The sequence below is a fragment of the Corvus hawaiiensis genome, chromosome Z (assembly GCF_020740725.1).
Source record: "Corvus hawaiiensis isolate bCorHaw1 chromosome Z, bCorHaw1.pri.cur, whole genome shotgun sequence".
Classification (NCBI taxonomy): domain Eukaryota; kingdom Metazoa; phylum Chordata; class Aves; order Passeriformes; family Corvidae; genus Corvus; species Corvus hawaiiensis.
In genome coordinates this window covers 70,406,018-70,431,378 of record NC_063255.1, presented here as the reverse complement: position 1 = coordinate 70,431,378, position 25,361 = coordinate 70,406,018, and the positions used below count along the sequence as shown (strand labels likewise).

The window sequence follows — 25,361 nt, the reverse complement described above, 5'->3', positions numbered from 1 at the left end:
TATTATTTCAAAGGCTGCCAAAATTTTCCTGAAGAATGCAAGAGGTGGGGGGAGGAGCAGGAGATTTCTAACATTTTATTTGCAAGCCAAAGATGAATGGAATTTCATGGATAATGAAAAGGCATTTTTCAAGCCAAAGTTAAACAATGAAGATGAGAACATTTACAGATCCAAGAACCCCAACACCACAGCCCTGTGGGCACACCTACGCACACATACTTAGTAATGCGTAGTAGATACTTGTTAAATGCTTGTATAGATGGATAAAGTGTCACGTATAGTTACACTTCCAGGCTGATAGGCTGCAGTGCTGGGAGAAGTGGAACAAAAAAACGAGTGTCTCATTAATCCAGTGCACTTGCACAGCAGTTGCTGACAACAAACCCCACAGTCGGAAATGCCAAGGCAGCTCCGACACACCACCTTCACCCTTTTCATCTCCTGGCAGCCACTGTGACATTCCCCAGTGCTTCCCCACCTGTATCTCCCCTGCACAGGCTTACAAGCGGCTCACCCCTGCTGCCGAGAAGTGGAGGACCCAGCACCTACCCACTTACCTGCAAGGGATTAATGTTGTGAATCTAAAAGAAGTATTTAACATTTACAGAAGAAATGGGAAAAAAATTAATCATTTTTGAATAGTCCTAACCAATGAAACTATCCAATTACTAAAGTGACTAGTTTACTATTTGTTCTTTACAAATACATTTAGTGTGACTTTAATAATTTTTTATTTATTACTATGACTGATTTAAAAGTTACAATGTCATTAAAGAAAATAACTGCCTTTTAAATTTTAGGTAGAAATGACGTTTAAAAAAAAAAAAAGATGTTTTACATTATAAAGAATAAATGGGCTCTTTTGTCCTTTGTACTTCGACAAATCTGGCTCCCATACAAGCCAGATTTGTAAGCAGCATCCATCCAAGCTCTATGCAGTATTTCATATTTAGCCCTTTTAAGTGCCTGCAAGCACTTTACCACAAATCTGGAATCTTAATTTTTTGTATCTGCATAGGGTTAAACGTGGGTCAAATTCCATAAACCTACTTGAAACAAATATTAACTTGGTTGAAATGTTTGCTGTGGTATTAATCAATGAAGTCTCTGGTGCAGAAAGATCTATCAACTTCAAAATAAATGCTGGACTGTCTTAATTAGATTCTTACAAACCTGTAGCTATCGTGCCACATGTGTCAGTTTTTGTTCACATTTACAAAAGAAATACAATTTTGAAAAGAAAATGTATCATTTTTCAATTATAGTCTCCAGTTATCGAGGTTTTCCCACAACCTAAGACAACACTAAGAATTGGAATTGTTGTGTCAGTTTTTTCCTGCAAATGTTCAGAGCAAAGAACATCAATCTGCTGAGTTCAGGACATCGCTATTATATAAGAAATGTAAAAATTTTCAAGTAATTCCTACCTAAAAGTATGTATTTAATGCTTCTGTCTTCATTATTAGAATCTGAAATTATATAGATTATATTTAGCATCATATCATCAGTGTACTGATCTTGCTGCACTCTAAAAGTGTATTCTTACTACCTGTAACTCACCTGACCATCACCTTTGTGTCTGTTGTTTTTTATCCGTTAATATTCCTTTAAAATTTCTTGTTTCTACTCAACTTTATCATTCTCCATATTCTTTCCACTGGTTATGTCATCTAATTTAACACGCACAACAGTTCTCTTTCTTCCTAGATAATTTAGTGTACCGTGCTTGGGGATGAGTGTAAAAATCCATAAAAAGAACAAAAATCCATTCAACAAAACACAAGCTAAGTACAATTCGACTGTTTTTCTAAGATCTTGAGGACAAAATATGCTCTACATTGTATGAGATTAATTCCCTATTTTGCCATGGGTTACCTCCTACCTGCTGTGTTCTCAGGTTTGTGTGCTCAAACAGAGCTTCCTCGTAGCAGAGGAGAAAACACACCTACAGGGTGGGGGCATGGTGCAGTATGAATGAATAGCATGATATGTCCTTCTGTATTTTTATTTCTCCTCTTAGAGCCCTAAGAGGGTATCAGTATGTGGTACACACTGATTATGATAGCTCAAATAAGCATTTTCAGGTGAGAAAAGAATATTTACATCACAGCATGCTGTACAATTTTTGGTATATAGCACCATTCTTTTGGCATTTGACAAGGGAACACCCTTTAGGTTTCAGAAGTACCCTTTCCCTCATCAAATTCTGCTCAGCTTCTCCTGACATATCATGTATTAAAATTGCTATCTCCATTCTGCCTTTTGAGTACCTCAAGAAAATACTGACCTCTTCCAGAACAGTAACTAGCTTGGCTGTCCTACAGACCTCTGGCAAAGCCATAAGGCAGTAGCAAAGGGACCACATGGAAAACCCCTGGAAGCTGGAGCACAGCAGGAACCAGCAGTGAGAGTGGCAGGACAGCCCTCCCAGCACCAGTTTACCCAGCCCCTGGAGAAATATATCCCTGGGCCACCGTTTTGCCCAAATACTAAAGAAATGAGAGACTGTAGTCGGAAGAGTGTAGCCAGCAGGTCGAGGGAGGTGATCTTGCTCCTCTGCTCATCCCCAGGGAGGCCACATCTGGAAAACTTTGTCCAGTTCTGGGCTGCTTCATGCAAGACAGACAAGGAGCTACTGGAGAGGGTCCAGCGAAAGGTCACAGAGATGATGAGGGGTCTGGAGCCTCTCTTTTAGGAGGAGAAGTGAGAGCTGGGCCTATTTAAGCTGGAGAAGAGAAAACTGAGAGGGGATCTCAGTAATTCCCATAAATATCTCCAAGGTAGGTGCCAAGAGGATGATGCCAGACTCTTTTTAGTGGTGCCAGTGATAGGACAAGGAGCTATGGCCAAAACTAAAACACAAGTTCCACCTCAGTGAGGAAGAACTTCTTTACATTGAGGGTGGCAGAACATGGGAACAGATGCCCAGGGAGAGTGTGGAGTGTCCATCTCTGGCAACAGTCCAAATCCACCTGGATGTGTTCCTGTGCCACCTGCTCCAGGTGACTCTGCCTTGGCAGGGGATTGCTCTGGGTGATCTCCAGAGGTCCCTTCCAACCCTAACAACTCTGTGATTCTGTGAGGCTGGACAGTTTCCTAACCTACCCCTAGCTTCTGCTGCACATATTCTGGTGATCGTGTCTCATCAGAAAATACCAGATGGGGCACAAAGTCCTGGCAGATGAGGCAGAAGACACAAATCCAGCAAGAGCCAGCTGATGATTCACATTGAGAATCACGAGGACAGTATCTGGTGTCAGCTTACAGTAATTTGGGTACCAGCACTCTGCAGCAATGCAAAAGGCTCAGGTGAAGGCTACATGATGAAGCACAGTAAGAGATTCAGTGTCATTCCAAGAAAATTGGTCGTTCTTTTAAAGGTACTCAAATACTGCATGAAAAGAAGTACCATGTAGTTTGTCAACAAAGGCACTAAGAGATTAGGAAACACTACTGAAAACCCACAGCATTAGTTGAACCCATCTGTTCACTGGGGTGTAGTTTTATATCACAGAATTTTAAATTCATTATTAAATGTTGTATTTTAACTAATTATTAGAAGGTACATTTTATTGTTCTTTTGGAGACCTGTCTTGTTCAGAGCACTAAATAAATATAGGTAAAGCTATTCTGGCAGCAACTTGTAATCTTCCAGAGCATAATTCTTCAAATTGAATACTTTCCTTTTACTGCGGAGAGTTTGGGGATACCTGGAATGTCAGTAAAGCGAAATTTGTGTAATATGACCAAATAACTACCCTGGAGACAGGGCCATCCAGTTTATGCTTCATCCTACTGTTCGTGGCCCTGCCAGTGCCACCCAGTTCTGTCAATCTGTTTGCTGCATCCAGCTCTTCTCACAGGCTAATTAGTTTGTTGGCTGTTCAGGAAGAGACCATTTTAATGCTACACATTCATATACACTACGTAGCACAGTGAAACCTTGTTCACTCATTAGAGCCCTACTGGTAGTACTAAAATAATTATGATACCACCCACAGAAGAGGTACCTCACCAACACAGCACTTAAAAGACCACCTGGAAGTGCTCAGGCTTGCAAAAGTAATGGGGAAAATAACTAAACAAGCCTTTTCAAACCCTTAATAATAAAAATGTTTCTTTTGTGACTGGTTTGTGTTCTTTAAAATACGTAAGTTTTGTCTATGCTGCTTTATTCATCATTCAGTTAAATATATAGTGTGACAAAAAAACCTGACAGTACAAATAAAACTTTCCCTACCACAAGCAATGTATTAATAGGTAGCCCAACCCCCAAATACTTTTCTCCTCTGAGACTAACTCAGGTTTTAAAACTAATTAGCAAGGTAACCTTTTTCCTCTTCCCTTAGGAAATCTACTGTGGTCGATCCAAAAAATATCCAATCCAAAATTTAAATCCAGGCTTCTTGCCAGCCATTACAGGGCTAATTCCCACAACAGCCCCAAGAGTTCTAGCCATAGTCAGCATGCAACTAAATATATGTTTACAGCTAAAGCACAAGGTATTGTTTGGTGCATGAAAACTTTCCATTATATTGTCCATTCTTATGAGCTTATAAGATTTCACTAAAAATAGCAAGCTAGCAGCATAAAACCACACATCACAAAACACATAAAACTACACACAGTAGCATTGTTTGGCTCATTTATGAACTTTTTAGATGAAAGAGCATCAACTTTTCGTTATTGTGACACAGCCAAACAACAGGAACAGGCTTTTTCACAACAGCTGGTTACAAAATGGCCCAGGTGCAAAGGCAGCAGCACAAACTTGGCCAGTCACTGTGGCAGCATCTACATGGCAGGGCAGGTGCACTCCATAGGCTGGCATGCAGCTGAGGGCCCGTATCCACATGGCAAGTCCAGTGTTGGTGCAAGAGCAGGTGAATGACAGAAGTGGGATAAACACCTTCTTAATCCATGGGAAAAATCAAGAATCATGGTAGCTTCCTGACCTTGGGCTAGCCAGAGGATAAAGCCTAAAGCTAACATTAAATTTACAACACTGGAGCACCACATGAGAGAAAAAGTAGAACAAAAGGATGTGCACTAAAATGTGCTTTTATGTGTCCCTTTCACAATAGAGATGCAATCCTTTTTATATACATATTGTCATATATACCACTAAATACACCCTGTGTATGCTTCTGGAAATATTCCCACAAACAGCCATTTTTACTTTATTTGCAACCACAGGAAAAAGGAAAACACTTTGGAGAGCAAAAAATACCTACCTGCTCTTCATTCACACCTCAAATTCCTCAGGAAACTAAAACTACAGTTTTTAGCAGTCTACCTTTGGTTCACAGCTGAATCTGGCTTTCATCTTCATGGAATGAAACTTGGTTAGAAGCTTATCAAGGAACTGAATTCATAAATGTTTGGACTACAGCACAGAAATTAAGATACAGCAAGTGGGGCAGTCTGTAGCTCTCAGTAGCAATCAGTAACCTTCTGCTTAACACTGTTCTGAATTCAGTCTTTACATGATCAACTTCTGTTTAACAGAAGAAATTGGCAAATATTTAGCCAATTCAATAAGTTATTACTGTATTTAGATGAAACAGGGTCTTGTGCAGTGCTATCATCACAAAACACTAGCTTCAAAACTGTAAAGGTTTGACTTAACTTAGCCATAGGCCAGGCAATATTACCTTCATAATTTTAAGGTAATATGAAGACCACCCTGTGAATACAGCACTGGTTCCTCTTGCTGAGCACTCCCTGCTCCTCACCTCTGCCAGCAGCAATCCGGCACAAGCCTTTGGAGGGGCTGCTCCAGCGCTGCAAGAGACTGCCTGCTTTGGCTGAAACATCTCAGCCTGGCTTCCTTCTTCTTGTCTGTTTAGGATGGTAATCTCCCAGTAGAAAAAGCCTCAGATGTGTGGGTGAGTCCCTGTCTCAGAGGCTCTAGAGAGCATGGGCTCAGGGGCACAGAGATGGTTCAGGCAGAGTGAAAATGGCATGGCCCAACACACTCTGAACCAGGTGCTCAGGAGCATTGCAAGTGAAGCTTGCACTGTGATGCACTCAGGGACACTTCTTCCCAGGCACTGCAGGGCCAAGTGAGGCTGAAGGGCACAGAGCACCAGGCACTGGCTGCAGGGCACAGTATTAGAGAGGAAAAAAATATCAATCCTACTTGCATAGAATACGTTTTTACTCTTTTTACTTTCTTGATTTAGTTTTCAACAACATTTAGTGTTTGATTCTGTTCCTATCTAAGACATTAATAGCTATTCCAATAGCTATTTATTGCAAACAAACAAAAGAAATTATTACTGGAAACCTGAGCCAGGAAACAGTGAAAGTTAGGGGAAATATGACAATCTAATGCTTTACAGGCAAACAGCACAACAAGGTAAATTTTATACATGGCAAATCCAATCTGCTGTGTCTTTTACTCACCGTTTGATGACTTCGGTCACAGTAGCGCAGTCCAAAGTAATCTATTTCCACCAGGTTTAAGTGACGAAATACGTAGCCCAGGACAACCGACCCTTTCGTTGACTTCTGTGGGAAAGAATTTACAGAGCCTATTCACAAAGATGCTCTGCCTTTGTCAGCTATATGCAGTGGCATTCATGCATTCAATTAGCTTTGTCTAAAAAAAAATTGAGGAAGTTCCCAGTGCCTTTAACAATTCAGCAGTACAGATGAAAATATTTTACACATTTAAACAATAATTCTGTAAAATACTATTAGGAAGCTGGTAAGGTAGTAGTTACACAATACCAAAAGAAAAACAAAAAAAACAAACAAAAATTCCACAGTTCTGGTGAACATAGCATTTTTCAAATCACACTCACCCTTCCAGTACAGACCTGTCACTCAAACTCTGACAATGGAGATCAGGAGGCAAAACTGCCCTTAAGACCTAAATTATACATCATTAACTTCTCTGTTACTAATCTTTGTAAAGAAGGTTAGGTTTTACTTGTTGTAAAATATTTTTGATAGTAGAAGGGGGAGCAGTCCAACACCCTGAATTGAAATAATCCCGCTGTTTTCTTGAATAGCACTTCATTAAGTATCTACGACAGTATTTGCAAACAATGCTGGGGACAATATTGCAAACAACAGTGCTGTTGAGAATGCTCTATAAAAAGCTCACTTCCACCTGAATGCCTCGTATTTGTCGGTTCGCCTGGCAGTGAACAACAAACAGATGAGGAAGATGGAGAATAATTACACAGAATGATCTCCCCTCAGAATCAGTCAGAGCCTTTGACTATTACAGTCCTAAATTCCACAAGCAAATACAGACATAACTCACAATTAGGTTTTGCTTAGCTGCTTCATATTTTGTAAACTACTAGATTGTAGTAAAATCACCACAGAGAAAAGAAACAGAAAGTGGAAGCTGTGGGATATTGTTTGTGCTATTTCACTTTCTAGTGGGATATTGTTTGTGCTGTTTCACTTTCTAGTCTATGAGCAAATAATTTCAAAATCAAAATGGCAAATAATACTGATTTAAAAATCCTTTAATTTATCTTTTCTGGTGAAATATCAATCACATCACAATGGTGAAGATCTATTTTTTTTTCGGCAGGTGCATTTGGTCAGGATTCATAAGTAATCCCATGAGCAGGGACAATAAAACAATTTCAGGTAGCCACTCACACACTAAGCAAGCCATGACAAGGTAAACATCTCTGGTAGGCTGGAAATTGCATATCCATGCTATTCACCAGATTTACTATATATTTGCTTAAAGCAGGAGTTGTACTTGAAAGGTTCTCTTTGTCTAAATCCATCACAGTGGTTGTTTACATCAAGCGACTGCAATTACATATTCCCTCAGCGTGTACAGTGAGCCTTAATGATCAGCCACAAAACAGAGGGCAATCTGGAGGGAAACATGATTAAGCTAAGCAGAAAGTCACTAAATCTCAATTTATCAAGTTGGATAAAACAGAGCAATACAGTGATTTTATCATCAGTTTCATCAACAAGAAACTGAACTTAGGTTGTGAGAACAAGGCAAGACAAGCTATAGAGTGACCATCAGGAGCACTGCAGCAAAAAGATGGAACAAAACAAAACACACCTTAAAAATACTTAAAATACAGGTTTGATTACTAGACAGTGGGGATTTAAGACTGAAATGTAATTGTCCTTGCTCGTTTTATTTTTAGATTAGTTGTTATTCAAAAGAAGCAGAGGAGACATCCCACTAAAATGGACATCGTTATCTCATCATTCATATATTGGACTTGATGATCCTGATGGGACCCTTCCAACTGGAATGTTCTATGTTTCTATGTCATGTAAGGCAAATACCTTCACCATTGTAGCTGTTTCCATTATCATTTAAGCAGTACAGCAATGTCTTGGGAACCTAGGACTGAACAGGCATCTTCAGAAACAGACACGAGGAAAGTTCAAAATAAACAAGCAGTCCTGACTCCAAACAACCTTTGCAGATAAATGATGGCAACACTTCCAGCTGGGTACTAAACATTCAGAGAACGTTTTAGACTAAAGGATCTCCACCATCAGCCACTCAGAGTCAATGGCTTTTGACACAGTTAACCACAGTGAGGTCAGTAAACCCTTGCAGAAGGTATAAAAAGAGTTGCCTGCACCATGGTTCACAGGACACATCGCGTGGTGCCCACCCAAGCCTTGCTCACCTTCTGTGATTGTGTGAAGTTCAAATCTGTTTGCTTTCAATGAGCTTTCCACTCCTTGTCTGACCAGTATCGTTATTCACAGTGTCAGCTGATTTTATTAACAGCACTAAGAAATACTGATTGAGCCACCAAGACGAAGTTGTCAATTTCCATTCAGGCATCTTACAATAATAGTACACAATCCTGGGAGTAATCAAAGAAGCTTAAGCCTTACAGGAGTTCAACTTACATGACTCTGCACCAGTTTAGAATACAACTACCCTTCTTGGCTGGAAGTCTTCTGCTTCATTCAGCTGAGGACTGCACAAAGAGTTTTTGGGACAGCTTTCCTTCCATGGACACTAAAGCTGGTGTGTCATCCCCAAGAAATACGTACATTTCAGACCTGTTTTGGTTGAAATTAAAGCCTCCTTTCTTTCCTTTCAGAGATAAAAGGCTTTTTAACTTCTTTTTACTTATACTGCTAGGCAGAGAGAAAACATAAATGCTTGTTAATCTATTCTCTTTTGACACAGCTCAGTTAACACTTCAGCAATTGCAGGTCCTGCAGAAACAGGTGGTCTGGCTGTGAGGAAAGACTGAGCAAAACCATCCAGCTTACAATGGCTGGGGGCTCTCCACCTCTACATCAACAAGGTGCTCAGTGCTTCGGTTACCTTCAGCATGCTGTAGTCTCCACAGCCCTCTTTGCCAATCCCTCTCACATCTTTCAGCAAAGCCTGCATGAACACAAAGAAGTGCTTTGCAAGGGAACATCCAGGATGTGAGCCAGGACCTATCTATCCTCACATCCTTCTAACCTCACCTTCCTTAACCTCGTATTTTCCCAACACTGGAGAGCACTGTCCAGGTAAAACACTGACCCTTGGAGAAACCACCACAGCCTCATTTTCAATTGAAGTTCTCATTTTTAGCCACATGATTTCAGGGTTTCATGCAAGTAATTTGCGTCTTCAAGATGAGTCAAGAAAGCAGTTTTGCTGATGAATCCCTTAGTAACTACCTCTCAGTCCTGAAACACATTTTTACTGCATTTGTACAAAGTTTTGCAAACTAAGAGAAGCCATCTTATTTCCCCTGGTAAAATTACAGGAAAATTCAGCAAAGCTGGAAACCAAAACTGTCAAAGACGCTGAAAGTATTACATTCACATCATATGGCATTGCAAAAGTTACATAATCTGCCTTGCATTAAGCTCAGACTTGCGAAAGGTTTGCATTCTTAGGGGTAAACCCAAGTACATTTGAAAACACCATCAGCAATGCTTTCAAGAGAGAACAAAGAATTGTTTCAATGAGTCATAACATCTTGCTTTACATGTTAGCACTGTGGCTTCATAAACCAGAAAGGCAGGTTTATACTGGCTAAAGAAAATGACAGCCAGACCATTCAGGAGAAAGCTGATTTAATTGTAGTTTTCTTAATCAAATAGAAATGATTCTTTTAAAAGCAGTACACAGAGTACTGTGTTTTAACATATTCATATTACTCTATATTTAGACACCAGAAATTCTTATCTTTCACACAGCTCACCGCTTTTTTGCTCCAATGAGGTTTTTCTTGTTGGGTATTTTTTAATTTTCTCTCTTGTGCTGTACAGAGCAGTGGAGGCCAAATCAGAACTACCTACTGACGTTAACTGAATTTAAAGACAAAATCTCTGCCCCAGTAGGATGCTAGTCCCTTTCTTGAAGGAAAAGTGCTATAGGGTAGTGAAGCCTCTTGTTATTAGAATAGAGTGTAATGCATTGTCCCTTTTAGTTCGAACAGACATCATGAAGCTTTTCTCCTGAAAGTAATCCAATCCACACACTCTACCTCCTACAACCCCCCCAAAAAATAAGGAAGATGCAGAAGAATTCATGAGCCTTTGCCCAAAAAAAAAACCCTTAGAACTTTGGTTGAATATAACATTTGCCTTTTGAGATGCCTTCCCCCATCAGAGAGTCCCCCTGCAATGCAGCCTCCTCAGAGACCAAACTGCAGTATTTGCCCTAGGTAAAGGTTACTAAGGAGAGATTAAAATTATGCACAAAGGCAGCACACAATCACACATGAGAGTGAACAGATACAGAGCAGAAACATGTGTATCCAAACAGCATTTTCTCACTTTTCTTTTTGGCCTATTCTTGCCCCTTACCTCAAGCTCAGAAAAGACTAGACACTACTGCAGTTTTTCATCATCTTCCCCTGACAAAAGCAGCAAGGCATGAAGCTCTGAAATCAAAGATCTTGGTTTTTAACAACACAGAATAAGGACCCCTTTACCCCAAGGCAGTCAGCCACCCAGGCCTCAATTTGCATACCACATGTTCAAGCAGAGGAAAATCTTTAAATTAAAAATGCTAATAAACATTTACAAATATTCACCTAGACAAAACAGCTTAACCTTAATTTCCAGAATGCATGTCCAGAGAAGAATTTACATTAGTGTTATTTTATACATGCAAGGCATTCCCCAGCACAATCATAGAACAGAAATAAATACTTTCAGGAACTAAGAATTTAACAATTACAAATGAAACAACACAGGCTGCCCTAAGTATACACTATTAAAATGAACCATCCAAAATGTACTAATCCATCCCTGCCTCTCTGCTTGTATTTCACTGGCAGCAGACATGCCAACCTCTTTTCAGAGGTTTTTGTCTGAGAATTCCCCAGATTTATGGACACAGGCACAGACCTCCTTATCACTGTTCCCAAGAACTTGACACAGTGTCTGACCTGCCTGCATACAACAGATGACACTGAATTCTAAATGCTGTATATTAAGATATCTGTAGACTAGTTTAGCTTTCACTAGTGGTCAATCCATTGCATTCCAGTCATAAAATGCTATTCTAGAAAAAATATCTGAAGATGCACCATATTTTCCTGGTTTTGCAATTATTGTATCTGTCGCAAATTTATATGCTTAGGAGCAAACTCCTTAAGAGAGGGATACATTCCTAGGAGCGTGGGCTCCAGCCAGTTAACCATCTCCCCTTGTAACTACTGGCTGGAGTGCACTTTGAGGCACTGTCACAGATAGATGTAAACTGATTTACTTGACTCTGAAATATAGAAGAAAAAAAGTTAAAGAAATGATGCTTTAAAAATGTTTGGCTTATGGGAAATTAATTCAGTTCAGTGGGGTCCTTTTTGGGGAGAAGATATAAGCAAGTATATTTATATTTACATGGTATAGCAATGCAATTTGTATCTGCACTCACATTAAAAGGAATGCTCTAAGCAGGAATCAAAGTCCACTGAAGACAACAAAGAGCAAGCAGAGCAAGCAGAGCAAGCAAATAAGTAATGGGAAGACAACTAAATTTTGGGAATTTAATTAAATACTTACTAGTGCTTTAAATTTGATCTCTCCTCTGTAATGTACAAAATGGCAGCAACTAGTTCTGTGTGGAGGAATTCTAGCCGTATAAATTTTATTTTAAAATCTATTCACTAATCTATCCCCTAATAGTAACATTATCCAGTTCATTAGCATCTACATTCACCGTATGACAGATGAGTTAAGATATCAACAATAATGCATTTCAAGTTTTCCCAGAAAAGATCTTTTCTGAAGAATTGAATACCAATGAGCATTTCCATCATTCTCATGTACTTTGAATAATTCTACACCTAAGAAAGGAACTATGACAATACTAAAGAAATTTGAAAATACAGCATACAACCACCCATTGGGAATGGTGAAGATGTAAGTTACTATTGTTTTTCCACTTTTTGAAGATGCTCTTCACACTCAGATGTGTGACCTGGTGTACCTTCTTGTCAGGAGAGGGAAGTGAGCAACCCATGGTAGAGCACTTGGTGGAAGTATTGCCCTGGCAGAGAAAGGATGCTGTACTTATTTTTGGCACATTCATTCTAAATAAAGTAAGCACCCCCTGTTTTCTAGGTAATTTTCATGACATAGTTTCTGCAAATCTTTTTCCAGTCATTGAAGTCTTTCTTGAAACCTTTCTCATATAATCTTGCTGCAATTTTTAAAGTCCATTTTTGCTGTTGGTCATTTTGGCATTCTTGATTTCTGTTTTCTCCCCTTTTCAGTTCTTTTGCCTTATTTGTCTTCCTGTATTTCTTATGCTCTTTATGGCAATATTCCTCATGCTAGTTTTGTCAACGTACATACAAAATATCAGTTGAGGAATAAATACATAGGTATAATCTATTTTGTGTCAGACATCTAGTCCTGGTATGTTTGGTTCTATTCCTCCTATTTGTGATTTCTGCCTTTGTGCCGAAGGGAGGCACTTGAGGTACCAAAGCCTCTATTCTAATATCTCTATCTTTTCCTATAGCCATCATTTTAAACACCTCTTTTAAATTAGGTGTTGCATGCTTTTTCATGGAGCATATATTAAACTCATTATGCACAGCAGTTTTAGAGCACAGGGACTTTAAATATGTCACTTGCTTTGCTTAATTGCTTTAAGTGCAAGGCTGACAAGGGAGTGTCAGTGAAGAGTTGAACTCTAAAAGGCTTTCAGAAAGAGAAAATGTTGACAGTTAAAGACTAGACACTCACTCTGTCAAACTGCTCAGGGATTTTACTATTACTGCAGCTGTTAAACAAAGAAGTAATGAAGTTATTGTCTTGTTACAAGAAGTTGGCCCAAACTATTAGCTGGTAGAATGGTGAGCAGGTTTTTTGTGTTGTTTGGGAAGTTTTAGGAGCAAGAAGAATGGGAAGGAGGAAAGGTCAGTGTACTTCTTGCCAATCCTTTATTTTGATGTTTTTTCATTCAGAATGAATAGCTGTACTGTCAGAGCTGAGCATACCTGCAGAAGCTTGTTTGTACAGAGCTCCACTAGACTGAGCAAAAACCAAACCGCCTTCTCATGCTCTCTCTACCTCAGCAAAGCCCAAATTTGGTGCCCTGCTTACCACCCACTCTCAGCCTTGTTAACCTCTTTGCCTTCAAGTTGCTTCTGCTTTTCTTAGGATAGTTATTTCTGCTACTCTCTGGCTTTACCTGTGTCATCCCCTCCATTTTCTATTTCCCCTCCTTTAGTCTGCACTTCATTTCTTGAAGTCTTTTCAATATTCTGGTCATGAAGTCAGCAACTTTTGATGGATATTCCCAAGTAAACTCTCAATTTAAATTTTAACCCTGTATTTCCAAATCCCCATGTTCAAGAGTAAGGGCTACAACAAATGCAACATAGAGGCTTAAATCTTCATCTTCAAGTCAGTTCACCCTTAGAAGCCTCTATCAAGCTCAATTTAAAAAAAAAATGTAATAATTTATGTTTTCCTTCTTCAAAAGCAGTGGTGTTAGCATGATTTTGTTTATCATTTGATTCTGCTAATTGAACTGTCTTATTATCAGTCAAGAGATATTACAAGAGCAGAAGTTACAAGAGAAACAGTGGAATCTTCTCAGATGCAAAACTAATGGAAAAGACAAAGAGAGGATATATTTCTTGAAAGGACAGAGACACTTTTTCTCCCTAGCTCTGGCATAGAAAGAGCCACTAAGAGACTCAGGGAAGAAAGACAAAAAACAAAAATAGTAGCTCTCTCCATTCAACAAGCCTTTCAAAGCACAAGGATCTTTGGAACTTTCCTCTTCCACCACAAACCTGTGGGAGTCCTGCCCCAACACAGAGCCACTCACATCCCAAAAAGCTTTTTCCAAACATTTGATCATTTTTAATATTTAAAAGTTTTATTTCCAGTTTGATGAAGTTCAGTTTCTCATTTGGGCTGACACCACCAAGTTACTTACTTCTGCACTGCTGACAGACAGAAGGCAAAGGAATACATGTATTACCCTGAAAAATGTACGTACATTTTCTGTACATCTTTGCCATGGTGCTTCTCAGAAAACTGATTTCATTCTACTGGAGACTTAATTTTCATTGAAATGTCTCATAATAAACATCTGGAATTTCATATAAAAAATAAAATTGAAGATTGACTTTTTAAAAATGTCTTCATTTTTTGTTTTATAGACATTCCCCATTAGAGCAATGGAGGATAAACTGCAAGTATTTTTGTTCTAAAAATAGTTTTCCAGATATCCTCGTTGGCAAATGCCACCCACAAAAAAAAAAAAAAACAAAACAAACAAACAAACAAAAAAAAAAACAGTCAACATGTTTCCACCAGGACAAGAATAAGCTACCCATTAGCAGGGCATAATGGCTGCTAATGGGGAACTTTATACACCTGCATTCTCTCCTTCCCCTTCTAGAGTTTCTGGCTGTCCTGAAGAGATGCTATCCAGTGCCACACACTTCATGGGCTCATATTACCATTTCACTGGTGCTAGGCTGCATTCAACTTTAACAGGCTTGACTGAAGATAAAAAAAACAACATAAAAGCCCCTGCATGGGAAAGGAAGGACGCTCAGGGAGCCGCGGCAGCAGAGGGGGATGAAAAGGAAGTATCCATCACTGCTCCCAGCTCCTTGTCACCCTCTGACTAGTGCTGCCTGGCCCCTCACACCCACACTCACAGCAAGAGTGCCCCATTCAGCTGTCAATCAATTCCCAAATCATTCAGCTGTCAGTCAGTTCCCGAATCACTGCAGATTCCAGCCCTGCATATTCAGATAAAACACAATCCAAGCCAGAGGGGGGTTTTTTTGTAGAATGATACCCCTGCACATAAATAAAAACAAAACAGAAGTGTTAAGTTAAAATAGTGACACACATTTAAATTGAAAGCATCGACGGAACCTGCAAACCATTAATTCATTCTTTTGTGTGTATGTGGCAGTGTCACCATGAATTGTTTCACCTTCCCCCCGCAATTCACACAGGACTATCACTGTCTTCTCCCTGGCATCATTGCTCATCCCTGGCTGCCAATCCTATGCTCCTTAATTAGATCTACCCGTCGTGTAATCCAGGGGTTATTGTGTGCCTTCCCGAAGCACTTCCCAGTTCCTTGCCCTTTCCCGCATGCTGCCTCATTCCACAGAGCACTAACAGCATCCTCCCTGCTCATACCCCCTGTCACAGACAGTGCTGCTTCCCCCAGCCAGACACCCCCACTGGCTCCTGTGTATTGCACTGAATCCTTACTCCACTACTTTGACCCACCTCCAAATCATTTCTTCACTCTCTCCTGCCAACTTTGCCCTTGACCCCACGTGAATCAAGACAGGAAATTTCTCCACACTCTTGTATTGTGGGACAGGTAACGCAGAGACACATTCGACGGCTCCAAATGCAAGAAAATTGTTTTCAGTTTTGGTGCCCAAACTCAAGCATCAGAAACACCAGAACCTGATAGGGCCGGTGTGAGATAGCATCTTTATGGGACTTCACTGATAAAGTCTGAGGAAATCTCTCCTGAGAGAGAGATTCCAGCATCTTAAATGGGCTTATTGTAGGCATATCTTAAAAAAAACAGAGAACAACACACCTCTGGCATAGTGACCATGCTGACAGCAATAATAAATGAAGCTCTTTGCTCCAAGAGCAAAGACCTCTTTTTGTTCCTCAGACAAAAGTTGTCCGGTTTTCTTTTTGTTTGACAGCCCTTTTTCTCCTTGTTTCACTCTTGGAAATACCTAAACTGATTTGAACAAAACTTTGTGAAATAATTCTTTGCCAAGTTTGAAAGCTGGTGAGTAGAAAACCTACAAACAGAACAACCAACTCCAGTAGGGCTAACAACCCTCTCCCTTGCACCTTCCTTTCAGGAAAGTCCCACAAGCTTCTCACACTGAATTTACAGCTATTTCCTCAGAGATAAAATTAAAAAGTCAGTATTACTCTGAACAAGTTCTTGGGCAAGGAACTTTAGTGATAACACACCTATTTCCCTATGAAAAGGTAATGCACAAAATATTCTGTGTGGTTTTAAGGGAAACTGTGGCATATTTTAGTGAGATTTTCTTTCCCTGTGACCTCCATTCTTTTTCCCTTTTAGCAAGTAAACCTCTCAAGTAGTAACTCAATGTTAATCACAGTGATTCAGGCAAGGACACTACTTTCTCACTACTTAGTCTTCATTGGATCCCTAAAATGGGTAGCATATTTTGAAGTGCCTGTATATGATATGGGAAAACTGCACAAACCAGAAAACACAATTTACCTGTTCACGTACTCATCAATAAAATTACCACAATCTCTTTATTTTTAAGAGATGTTTAACGTATCAAGGTTGTTGGAGAAAGATGTTTTTAACATAAGGCTACAAACCAAGTAACTGCTATACCTTGGTTTGAAACCTATTCCTGCAGAAGGTTTTTATTCTTTGATATGGAACATTCAAGAAACTGAACATCTTAAACGTGGTATAATATGATATGTATGATAGATACTTATATATATGAGAGTTACATTTTTGTATCCGGTTGCTGTTTAGCTATGTTAACAAGAATGTTCCATATAATGAAAAAATAACCCCCACCCACCTTAATTAGCATCTCTACAATACATCTCCATGAAGGAGAATATAAAGCAATTATATTCGTGTGCAAATTTGGATTAATTTCTTTACTACCAGCTGATAGGCGGATTAGCGATACGCATAGCATAAAGATCTATACACAAACACAGCACATATAATTTTGCAGAACCAGATCCTTCTTTCTTTACATTTAGTACAAAACTAACAAATATATCTGTTCAGTAACAAAAGTTGCAGAGATGTAAGCAGTTAACCCCTTAATGCTCATAGTCTAAGTATTGTGACTCCGCTGAAAAAAAGGCATCCTTGCAGCATCTCCAGCATCAGACTCAAGGGGTTAGTTAATGAAATGCCCCAGGCATGCCATCCTTTCCTATGTGCTATACTCTATGACCCCACTTACACATCTCAAGCAAGAAGGAAAACAGCTTTTAAAACAGCTTTCTGACTATAGACATGAAATCGCAAACATATTTCACATTAGGGAAAAAAAGGAGTTGATTATTACCAGAAGACAACAATATCTGTTTAGAATCCACTGGTGATGTGAAAATAATTCATTCAGATTTAAGTAAATGGGAAATTTATTACTGAATTCTAAGGCAGAGAATTTTAGATTAATGTTAGAAATAAGATATTAAGTCTTCAGCCTAAAATTTGCTAAAAGTGGAGCTACTCATGAGCTTAATCACCTTTCTTTAGATCCAAACAGCACAGTGGTCCCAGCTACCTCCAAATATCAGAGTTAAAAACTGATGATTGCAATAAAAGCAAAATAAACTATGAAACTGAAGGCTGACTGTAAAAACTTCTCTCTTTAAATCCTGAGCTTGCAGGCAAGCCACTGGTGTATTGTCAGGAGTCTCCAGCAGAGAATCTCCAGTTCTGTTACAGCTGTACCCTGCCACAGAGCACTGGATGAGCCTCAAACGATCATGTTTTAAAGTGAATTATTTTAAAATTCTGCATATGCCAAACACAATTCTTTCACTGCAGGCAAGTCACGACATGTTCTGCAGACTAGACCATTAGATTTCAAATGGAAGATCACTACTTTGATTTTTAACTTGCTCAAAATGTATTTGGTTGTGTTCAAAACCTGAAGCCAAAATCACTCATCTCTGATCTGTGTTGAATACAAGACTTTGGCAGCATTACTATTGTTTACAATAAATATAGCTTATTGGGTGATTTGGACAAAATCCTGTTCACACTGAAATTCAAAAGTAAAAGAAAAAAAAACAAAACAAAACTTTTGTTTGAAGTCAGGAGGTTCACACCCTTCAGTTTTGATCTGATTGGTTGAGGATAAAATAATGTGGCTTGCTTAGAGTAAAGCCAGCAGCATATTTAGCAGAAATTAATAAAGTAATAGCCCCTAGGCTTCCCCTTGCATTTTAGTTAAGAGGCACCATTTCTGTAAATTTTTAAGGTCTGACGCTTCATGTGGACCTCAGCCTTGCCCATACTCATCACTTTGGCAATGGGCTGCTAAATGAGATATACCAAAGTAGTGCTTCTTGAAGTTCTGTGGCGAAGTCAGTGACTCTCATTTTCCAGAATTAATTGTGACTAAGCACCCTTCCTTGTAAAATATAAGGTTTTAATTTTTGCATCCTTTTCTTTTCTGGTGATATGAACTCCTGCTCACAAAACTTCTCTGCTGACAACAACCACATCAGGACTGTTACATGAGACAACACCCAAAACCATATTAGAATATATATCTCTTTCTATACATGTTACAATATGCATGTAAAATGTTTTTTAAATAACTGTATTTGTTTAGAAGTGGAGGAGGCTGTTTTATTATTTAAGGCATCCCCCAGAATACTGATGCTTCCCAACCAAGGTGAGAATTGAAACTTCATCCCAGGTAGCTAATAAAAAGAACACAGACAGTAAAACTGCAAGATTGTCCCTCTCCACTGAAAGGTGCAGTTCTCTCTAAGTCAAAGTAGGTTTCAGCAAATCTTTTCCACCATAAAAGTCTTAACCAACCATTTTATTTCCTAACAGGTGTCAGCCCAGTATCTACCACATTAAAGATTCATCCCAGCACTATTCCTCCCAGGCTCTGCTCCTCAGCCCCCAGGTTGTACTACAATGTCTGAGGCATGACTGAGGACCAAGGCATTCACTTATTTGCCCTATTAGCTCTATCTGAAATACCCATATAACAAATGTCCTCAAGGACAGTCTCACCCAACTTCCCAGTTATAACAAATCCAGCAGCTCTCACCAAGATGCCAAAAGTGCTTGACATCCCCATCCCTTTGCTGAAGAGAGGGTGGATGCCAGCCTACACAGCTGCTCCTGGGAGCATAAGTCATCTGGTTTCAATGAAAAGGAACCAGGATAGCACAGATCTCTCAGTTAAACCTCACAAATCAAATTTGATTTTGATTTGCCATAATCTGCTGATGTCTCAGTCAGAAACCTGCTGGGAATTTTAGGCAGGTATCCAATCAGTATGAAAATGAACAAGTCCCCCAGATTGCAGTAGTTGCACTGGAGTAGTGATCAGTTACCCCAGCCACAACACAGAGCTCAAGGGCATTTGGTTTATCCAGTTATGCAAAACACATGAGATTTTAACAGGAAATCGGCCAACTCCCAGACACAGTTATGCTGTTAAAATACACGACTCACATCTAGATTGGGCCTGGCTGGACTACAACACTATGCCAGTGATGCACATGGCATTCATCCAGTTAATTGAGGAGGAGTAATGTCAGTGGCTTTGACACTTCTAAGGCAAAGCCTGGACCTGCTGCCATGCAACACTCCACCAAAGTCAGTGACTGAGGTCTTTCATGGATGAGTGGACAACACTACCCCAGTATCTTCCCTGTATTCCAATATAAATTTTAATAAAAGTAAAACCACAGAACAGGCAGCAAACCCTCACTAATAGAAGGATGACCAAAGATTATCCAGGATAACTAAGAAAATACAGAAAATACACAAGTTGGATGCTGAAGGCTTGCCTGGTCCTACGCACCCTCACTTCCTTCCAGAGTGAAGTAGTTCTCACTTCTTTACAGTCAAACTGCTCACTCCTTTACAGTTGTCTGACAGCTTCTGTGAACTCAGCTGTTACCTAGCTGTCACTCCCTGCCACAAGAGCAAAGACTTCTCTTGGGAACACTGAGAAGAAAGGTGACGCTGACTCCATTAGAGAATCACAGAAAAGTCTAAGTTGGAAAAGACCTTTATGATCATTGAGACCAACCACTGACCCAGCAGTGCCAAATCCATGACACTAAACCATGTCCCTAGGTGCTACATGTTCACATCTTTTAAATATTTCCATGGTGGTGACTTAAGCACTTCCCTGGGCAGCCTGTTTCAGTGTTTGACAACCCCCTCCATAAAGAAATTTTCCCTATTATCCAATATAAAACTCCCCAGCACTAACTGAGGCCACTTCCTCTTGTCCTATCACTTGTTAAAGGGACAAGCAACCAGTGCTCTCCTTTCAGGTGGTTGTAGAGCAATAAGGCTTTCCCTGAGTTTCCTTTCTTCCAGACCAAACAACCCCTCTCATCAGACTTGTGCTCCAGACCCTTTCCAAGCTCCCAGAGAAGTTTCCCTTCTCTGGACATGCTCCAGCACCTCAGTGACTTTCTTGTTGCGAGGGACTCAAAGCTGAACTCAGGATTTTAATATTATCATGTCTGAAATAAGCTGCTGACATTTCCTCAAGAAAGGCAGTTGATGGATTTGAAGATGTCACATTTTGACACAGAGGCAGCACAGCATGAAAAATCAAGGGCAGGCAATTGAAAGCAAGTGAAATTTGAAAGCAAGGGCAGGCAATTGAAAGCAAGTGAAATCACCCCCACTTGCCCAGCTAGATTGAGAATGGTCCATGAAGGCTGCCAAGAAACACATTTTGCTGAATTCAGAGGTGTTGGTTGAAGCAGAAATAACATTACTATTTTTCTAGATGAAGAGAACTCATCTGTTATCCCATTCAGAGCTGCAATAACCCAAACAATGCTGGAGCTTCTGTCTTGGATAGGGGGACAATTATCACATAGGTCAAATTACCTGGCTAATAGTGTTTGGAGATGAGATGGCAGTTTCTCATTACTGTATCCCTGAGGTAATGCTTTATATATGCCCTCTGTATCACTCTACTTTAGTCTATTGTTACATGACTAAAACTTGGTTTAAAAAAATCTCTAGCAACTAGCAAGAACAAAATCATTGCATGTTTTTACAGAAACTAGACTACACCTAGCACTAAAGGTAAGAAGGCAAAAGTATGTTAATATTCAAGAACTGAGATGCTTGCACATTTGTACTGACCTCCTTTTGTCCACAAGTATTTTTAGTAGTATTAAAGCTCTTCCTGATCTCATAGGAAAGTCTTCTCTATACTTATTCCCACAGTAAGCATCAATTTTTTTTCCATTTTTCACCTCCATATTTGCGTTATCATGCATCCTTTCTGTTACAAGAAACTAAATGCTAGTTACAAAAATGCTTACTTGTGTATTTATCTACCTCTTATTTTTTTGCATAAATCCACTAAAATCAATACAGCTGAGATATGCCCAAGGAAACTTCAGCATTTTATTCCTAAACCTAATATCATCACACAATATCAAGATCCAAGTAGCTAAAACAGGTTAATTACCAGAATCCTACTGAAGAAGCCTACACTTCAAATATACATCAGTGAATTTTCTATTCATTGTGCAGCTCTTCATTCAAGTTAGAAGCAAAAAAATAAAAATTACAATCCTAGTCATGAAACCCAGTTTTAAGTTCTTTCTCTAGAGATCATAAGTGCATTGCACATTGAACAGTGGCAAAAAAACCAATCTCCATCTGGTTAATTTTATGAGTGCAACAAGTCTTAGAGACTCAAGACCTTTCAGTATCTTCAGCTGATACAAGTAGAAGAGCCTCAGTTGGGTTCACAGAGCAATTCACGAGACCTGTAAACACCCAATGTTCAAACAACTGTTACAAAGCAGTTGGCTGCACTGTTCCAGGTGACAAAACTGAAGAAAATGTTTGAATAAGTTAGATGCACAGCTGTTGAAAGTCAAAGACATTGTTGGTTCACCAAACAGCAGAATACTGTAGGCCTTACTACATTCCCCTATGTAATGTTTGCTCTTAAATCTGTTACAAAGGAGAAAAGGTGTGCAACTCCACTGTCAAAACCAAGTGGCATAAGTAGGCTCCAAATATTTCACTGTTTGACAAGTCAACTGGTGACATGGCTGTTTTGACAGCACTCAACTCACTGTGTCCTAATCCTGCATTCACTGCACAAGCAAGATACTATTCAGAACAACTGTATTTCACAGAAGGGCTTATATATTTTATTATATGTACATTTTTATATAAAAATGTTATATACATATATATGTATATATATATAAAATATTTACCAAAGTAAGTGCAAATTTAAGACCCAACAAACAAACTGGGAAGTTTAAGATTTCTGTTTTATGGAAAAGGCAATTTTTGGAGTCCAGTTATTTCAGTAGTTTACTTGAGAAACAGACGCTCATTTAAAATAGCAAGCAGAATACATTGCCTCTAGGAGTGTGAAGAGGGCAAATATTTCCTTCTAAGTCATTTTATAGCCGTTATAATACCTATTTTTGCCTGCTCTCAGAAGCCAGACCCAAAGAAGCTAAGATCAGTTGCAGTTAATCTGGCACATTCACACTCCCACCATCCTGGGAAAATTCTGGGCTAATTGGGATCAGAAGTTACGCACCAAAAGTCTTGTTAATTTATAGTCATCATATGTAGACAGGGATGAACTGCAACTTTTTTTATATTGTTTATGGACCGACATGAGAAAAGCCATGTCTACTCCTCACTCTCTCCTGGTTACCTGAGTTGTATCACATTGATTAAGCCTCCTTTCTATAAAAATGTGAGTTCATCCAAGTTCCATACAGAGATAAACTGGGATAAAGTTCTGCAGAGGGCCACAAAGGCGGCTAATGGGGTGCAGCACATGGACACTTAACTATCCAGGAGAACTTATCTACATTGCAGAGGAGTCACGGGAGGATGTATTTACAGCAAGAAACAACAGAGCCAGAGTCTCATGAAAGAGGCACAGTAAGAAAATGAAATGACCTCAAGATGCAGCAAAGGAAATCCCTCACTGGAGAGGGAGTAAGTGCAGAAACAGGCTGCCCACAGGTTATGGAGCTTCTGCCATTAGAGAGACTCAAAACTCTTCTGGGAAAGTTCCTGCTCTAACTTGGAAGGAAGATAAACTACATGATCTCCAGAGGTTCCTTCCAGCTTTAATGATCCTATCACACAACTTAACACAGCCCACAGAAGAGAGCCAATTAATGCTGCATCACTTTATCTGCACTTGCCTGAAATTAGACTTCAGCGTGAATACACAGAAATAGTAGTTTGGGGTAAGGATGCCCATATCCCTGGCTTCCAAGGATGTTGTAAGAAACCTTTCTCATGCAGAAAATATTAAAAGAAATGTATATAATTGATACAACTATAAAAATGGGGGAGAAAATGGGAAGTAGTCAGTAAAACTCCCAAGTCCTAACAGAGCTTGTACAGACCTCTAGTCAACAAGGCATTATCAGTACTTTTTTACTGAATAGGTTATAAACAGTACACTTACTATTCCAAGACAATAGAATATTGTTTAGCCAAATGCTACTCATTGTAACTTCGAAAATACTTTGAAAGTATAAATACACAAACTGAAAAATATTTTTATGTAATTGTGACAGCATATGATTAATTCATAGTGGACACTCTCACAATGACTATTCCCACAAAAATACTTTATGTTCATTTTTATACCGCTTATGTTTTTATAAAAGGAAAGCAGGAGTTAAAAGAAGTTACAAAAATCTCTTAGATATTAACAACTCTTAACTGCAGTGAGATATTCTAGTGTTAACCATCAAGTCAGCTTAACATTAAAAGTAAACACGCCAGAAGATAGGTTATACATAGAGTCAATGACACAATTCAGCTCTGTTTACCTATAGCAAAATTTCCAGAAATGCTGCCTCTGAGGACTTTCTAAAGAGAATAGTTAGAAACTCTAGGCCAGCAGCACTTGCCATGAGTTCTTTTCAGTAATTATTAACAGAAGACTCTTAGTTCAAGCAGACTATTTTCAATAAATTACTGTGCTGCTAACAGGGCCACTTTGAAACAATGGCACAAGCATCTCAGTGACCCACTTAAAGCGATCTCGGTCATAGCATGATCTGATAGCTCAGAATTAACTATAACATAAGATGACTGACTTTGCAATTCTTACATTTACTTTTGTCTTTCATGGTTTTATTCAACCAACTTAGCTCTATGTACTACTATGAATTATTACTGTTGAAAAGAGAAAATTTTGGACAGCTTAAATAGGGCCAGCTATAATCACCTCTATCGTAACAGGACAATCCTTTGACTTTCCTCTGGGAAAGGCAATACCAAACTGAATTTGCTTACATTTACCAACTAGATGAGGAAAGAAACCCAGTCCCAACAGAAACTGGAAATCAATCTTTCAGTCTTCAGCAATTATTGTTTATGAACTGGCAAAAATTAAAACAGAGCCTTGCCATTACATACAGCTGATACCTCAGAACTTAGCACTGAACTTACTGATGTAATTTCTGCCATCTATGTCACAGAGTCAAATTTGCTATGTTTTTGAAACATTATGGTGATAGAGGAAAATATTTCTTACACACAACTTTTAATTAAAAGACATAGACAATTTTCTTACTAGAGCTTTGTAACTCAAGCATCTCACAGCCGAATCTGTAGATTCATTTCTCTTGAAGATTATTCTTCATCTTTCATTTATATATGGAAATGAGAAAGACAGTGTCTGAAAAAATGCAGCATTGAATACTAAATTCCAAGGATCTTAATCTGTATTTTTTTTCTTTTTCCTTTTCTTCCAGCAAGGGAGAAACAAGTGCTATCTGCCTATAAAAGTCAGGCAGACTAATATAGTATCTCACAGTTCAAAAGGCATCTCCAAAACAGTTGCAAGTAATTTAATTATTATTGAAATTTTAAATCACAAATTCATTAAGAGCTGGTTGTTTCAAAAGCAAGAGATTTCTTAGTTATAACAAGCAAAGTCCTAGCTCAGCTAATCATGTGCTAGGCACCACCACAACTGTGTAAGTTTAGCATGTTAAAGGAAAGTTCCTTTCATGCCAGTGTACTCCTTAAAACTTTATACTTACATACCTTTCAGGGAACTTTTCTAACATACTACTTCTTTTGCTGTTTTATACAGAAAAATGAAATAAAACATTCTGAGCTTACGTAATTTCATGACTCAAGACACCAAGATAGT

At 39.0% G+C, this 25,361-nt stretch overlaps 1 protein-coding gene across 2 annotated transcripts in view; it reads right to left on the bottom strand.

The window, feature by feature from the left end:
* EPB41L4A (erythrocyte membrane protein band 4.1 like 4A) overlaps positions 1–25,361 on the bottom strand; it is a 119,218-nt gene that overhangs the window by 65,567 nt on the left and 28,290 nt on the right. For both annotated transcript variants that reach the window (XM_048292722.1, XM_048292723.1), the window contains one exon: positions 6,409–6,513. In XM_048292722.1, coding sequence (XP_048148679.1) covers positions 6,409–6,513 — 105 coding nt within the window. The remainder of the gene's footprint in view (positions 1–6,408; positions 6,514–25,361) is intronic.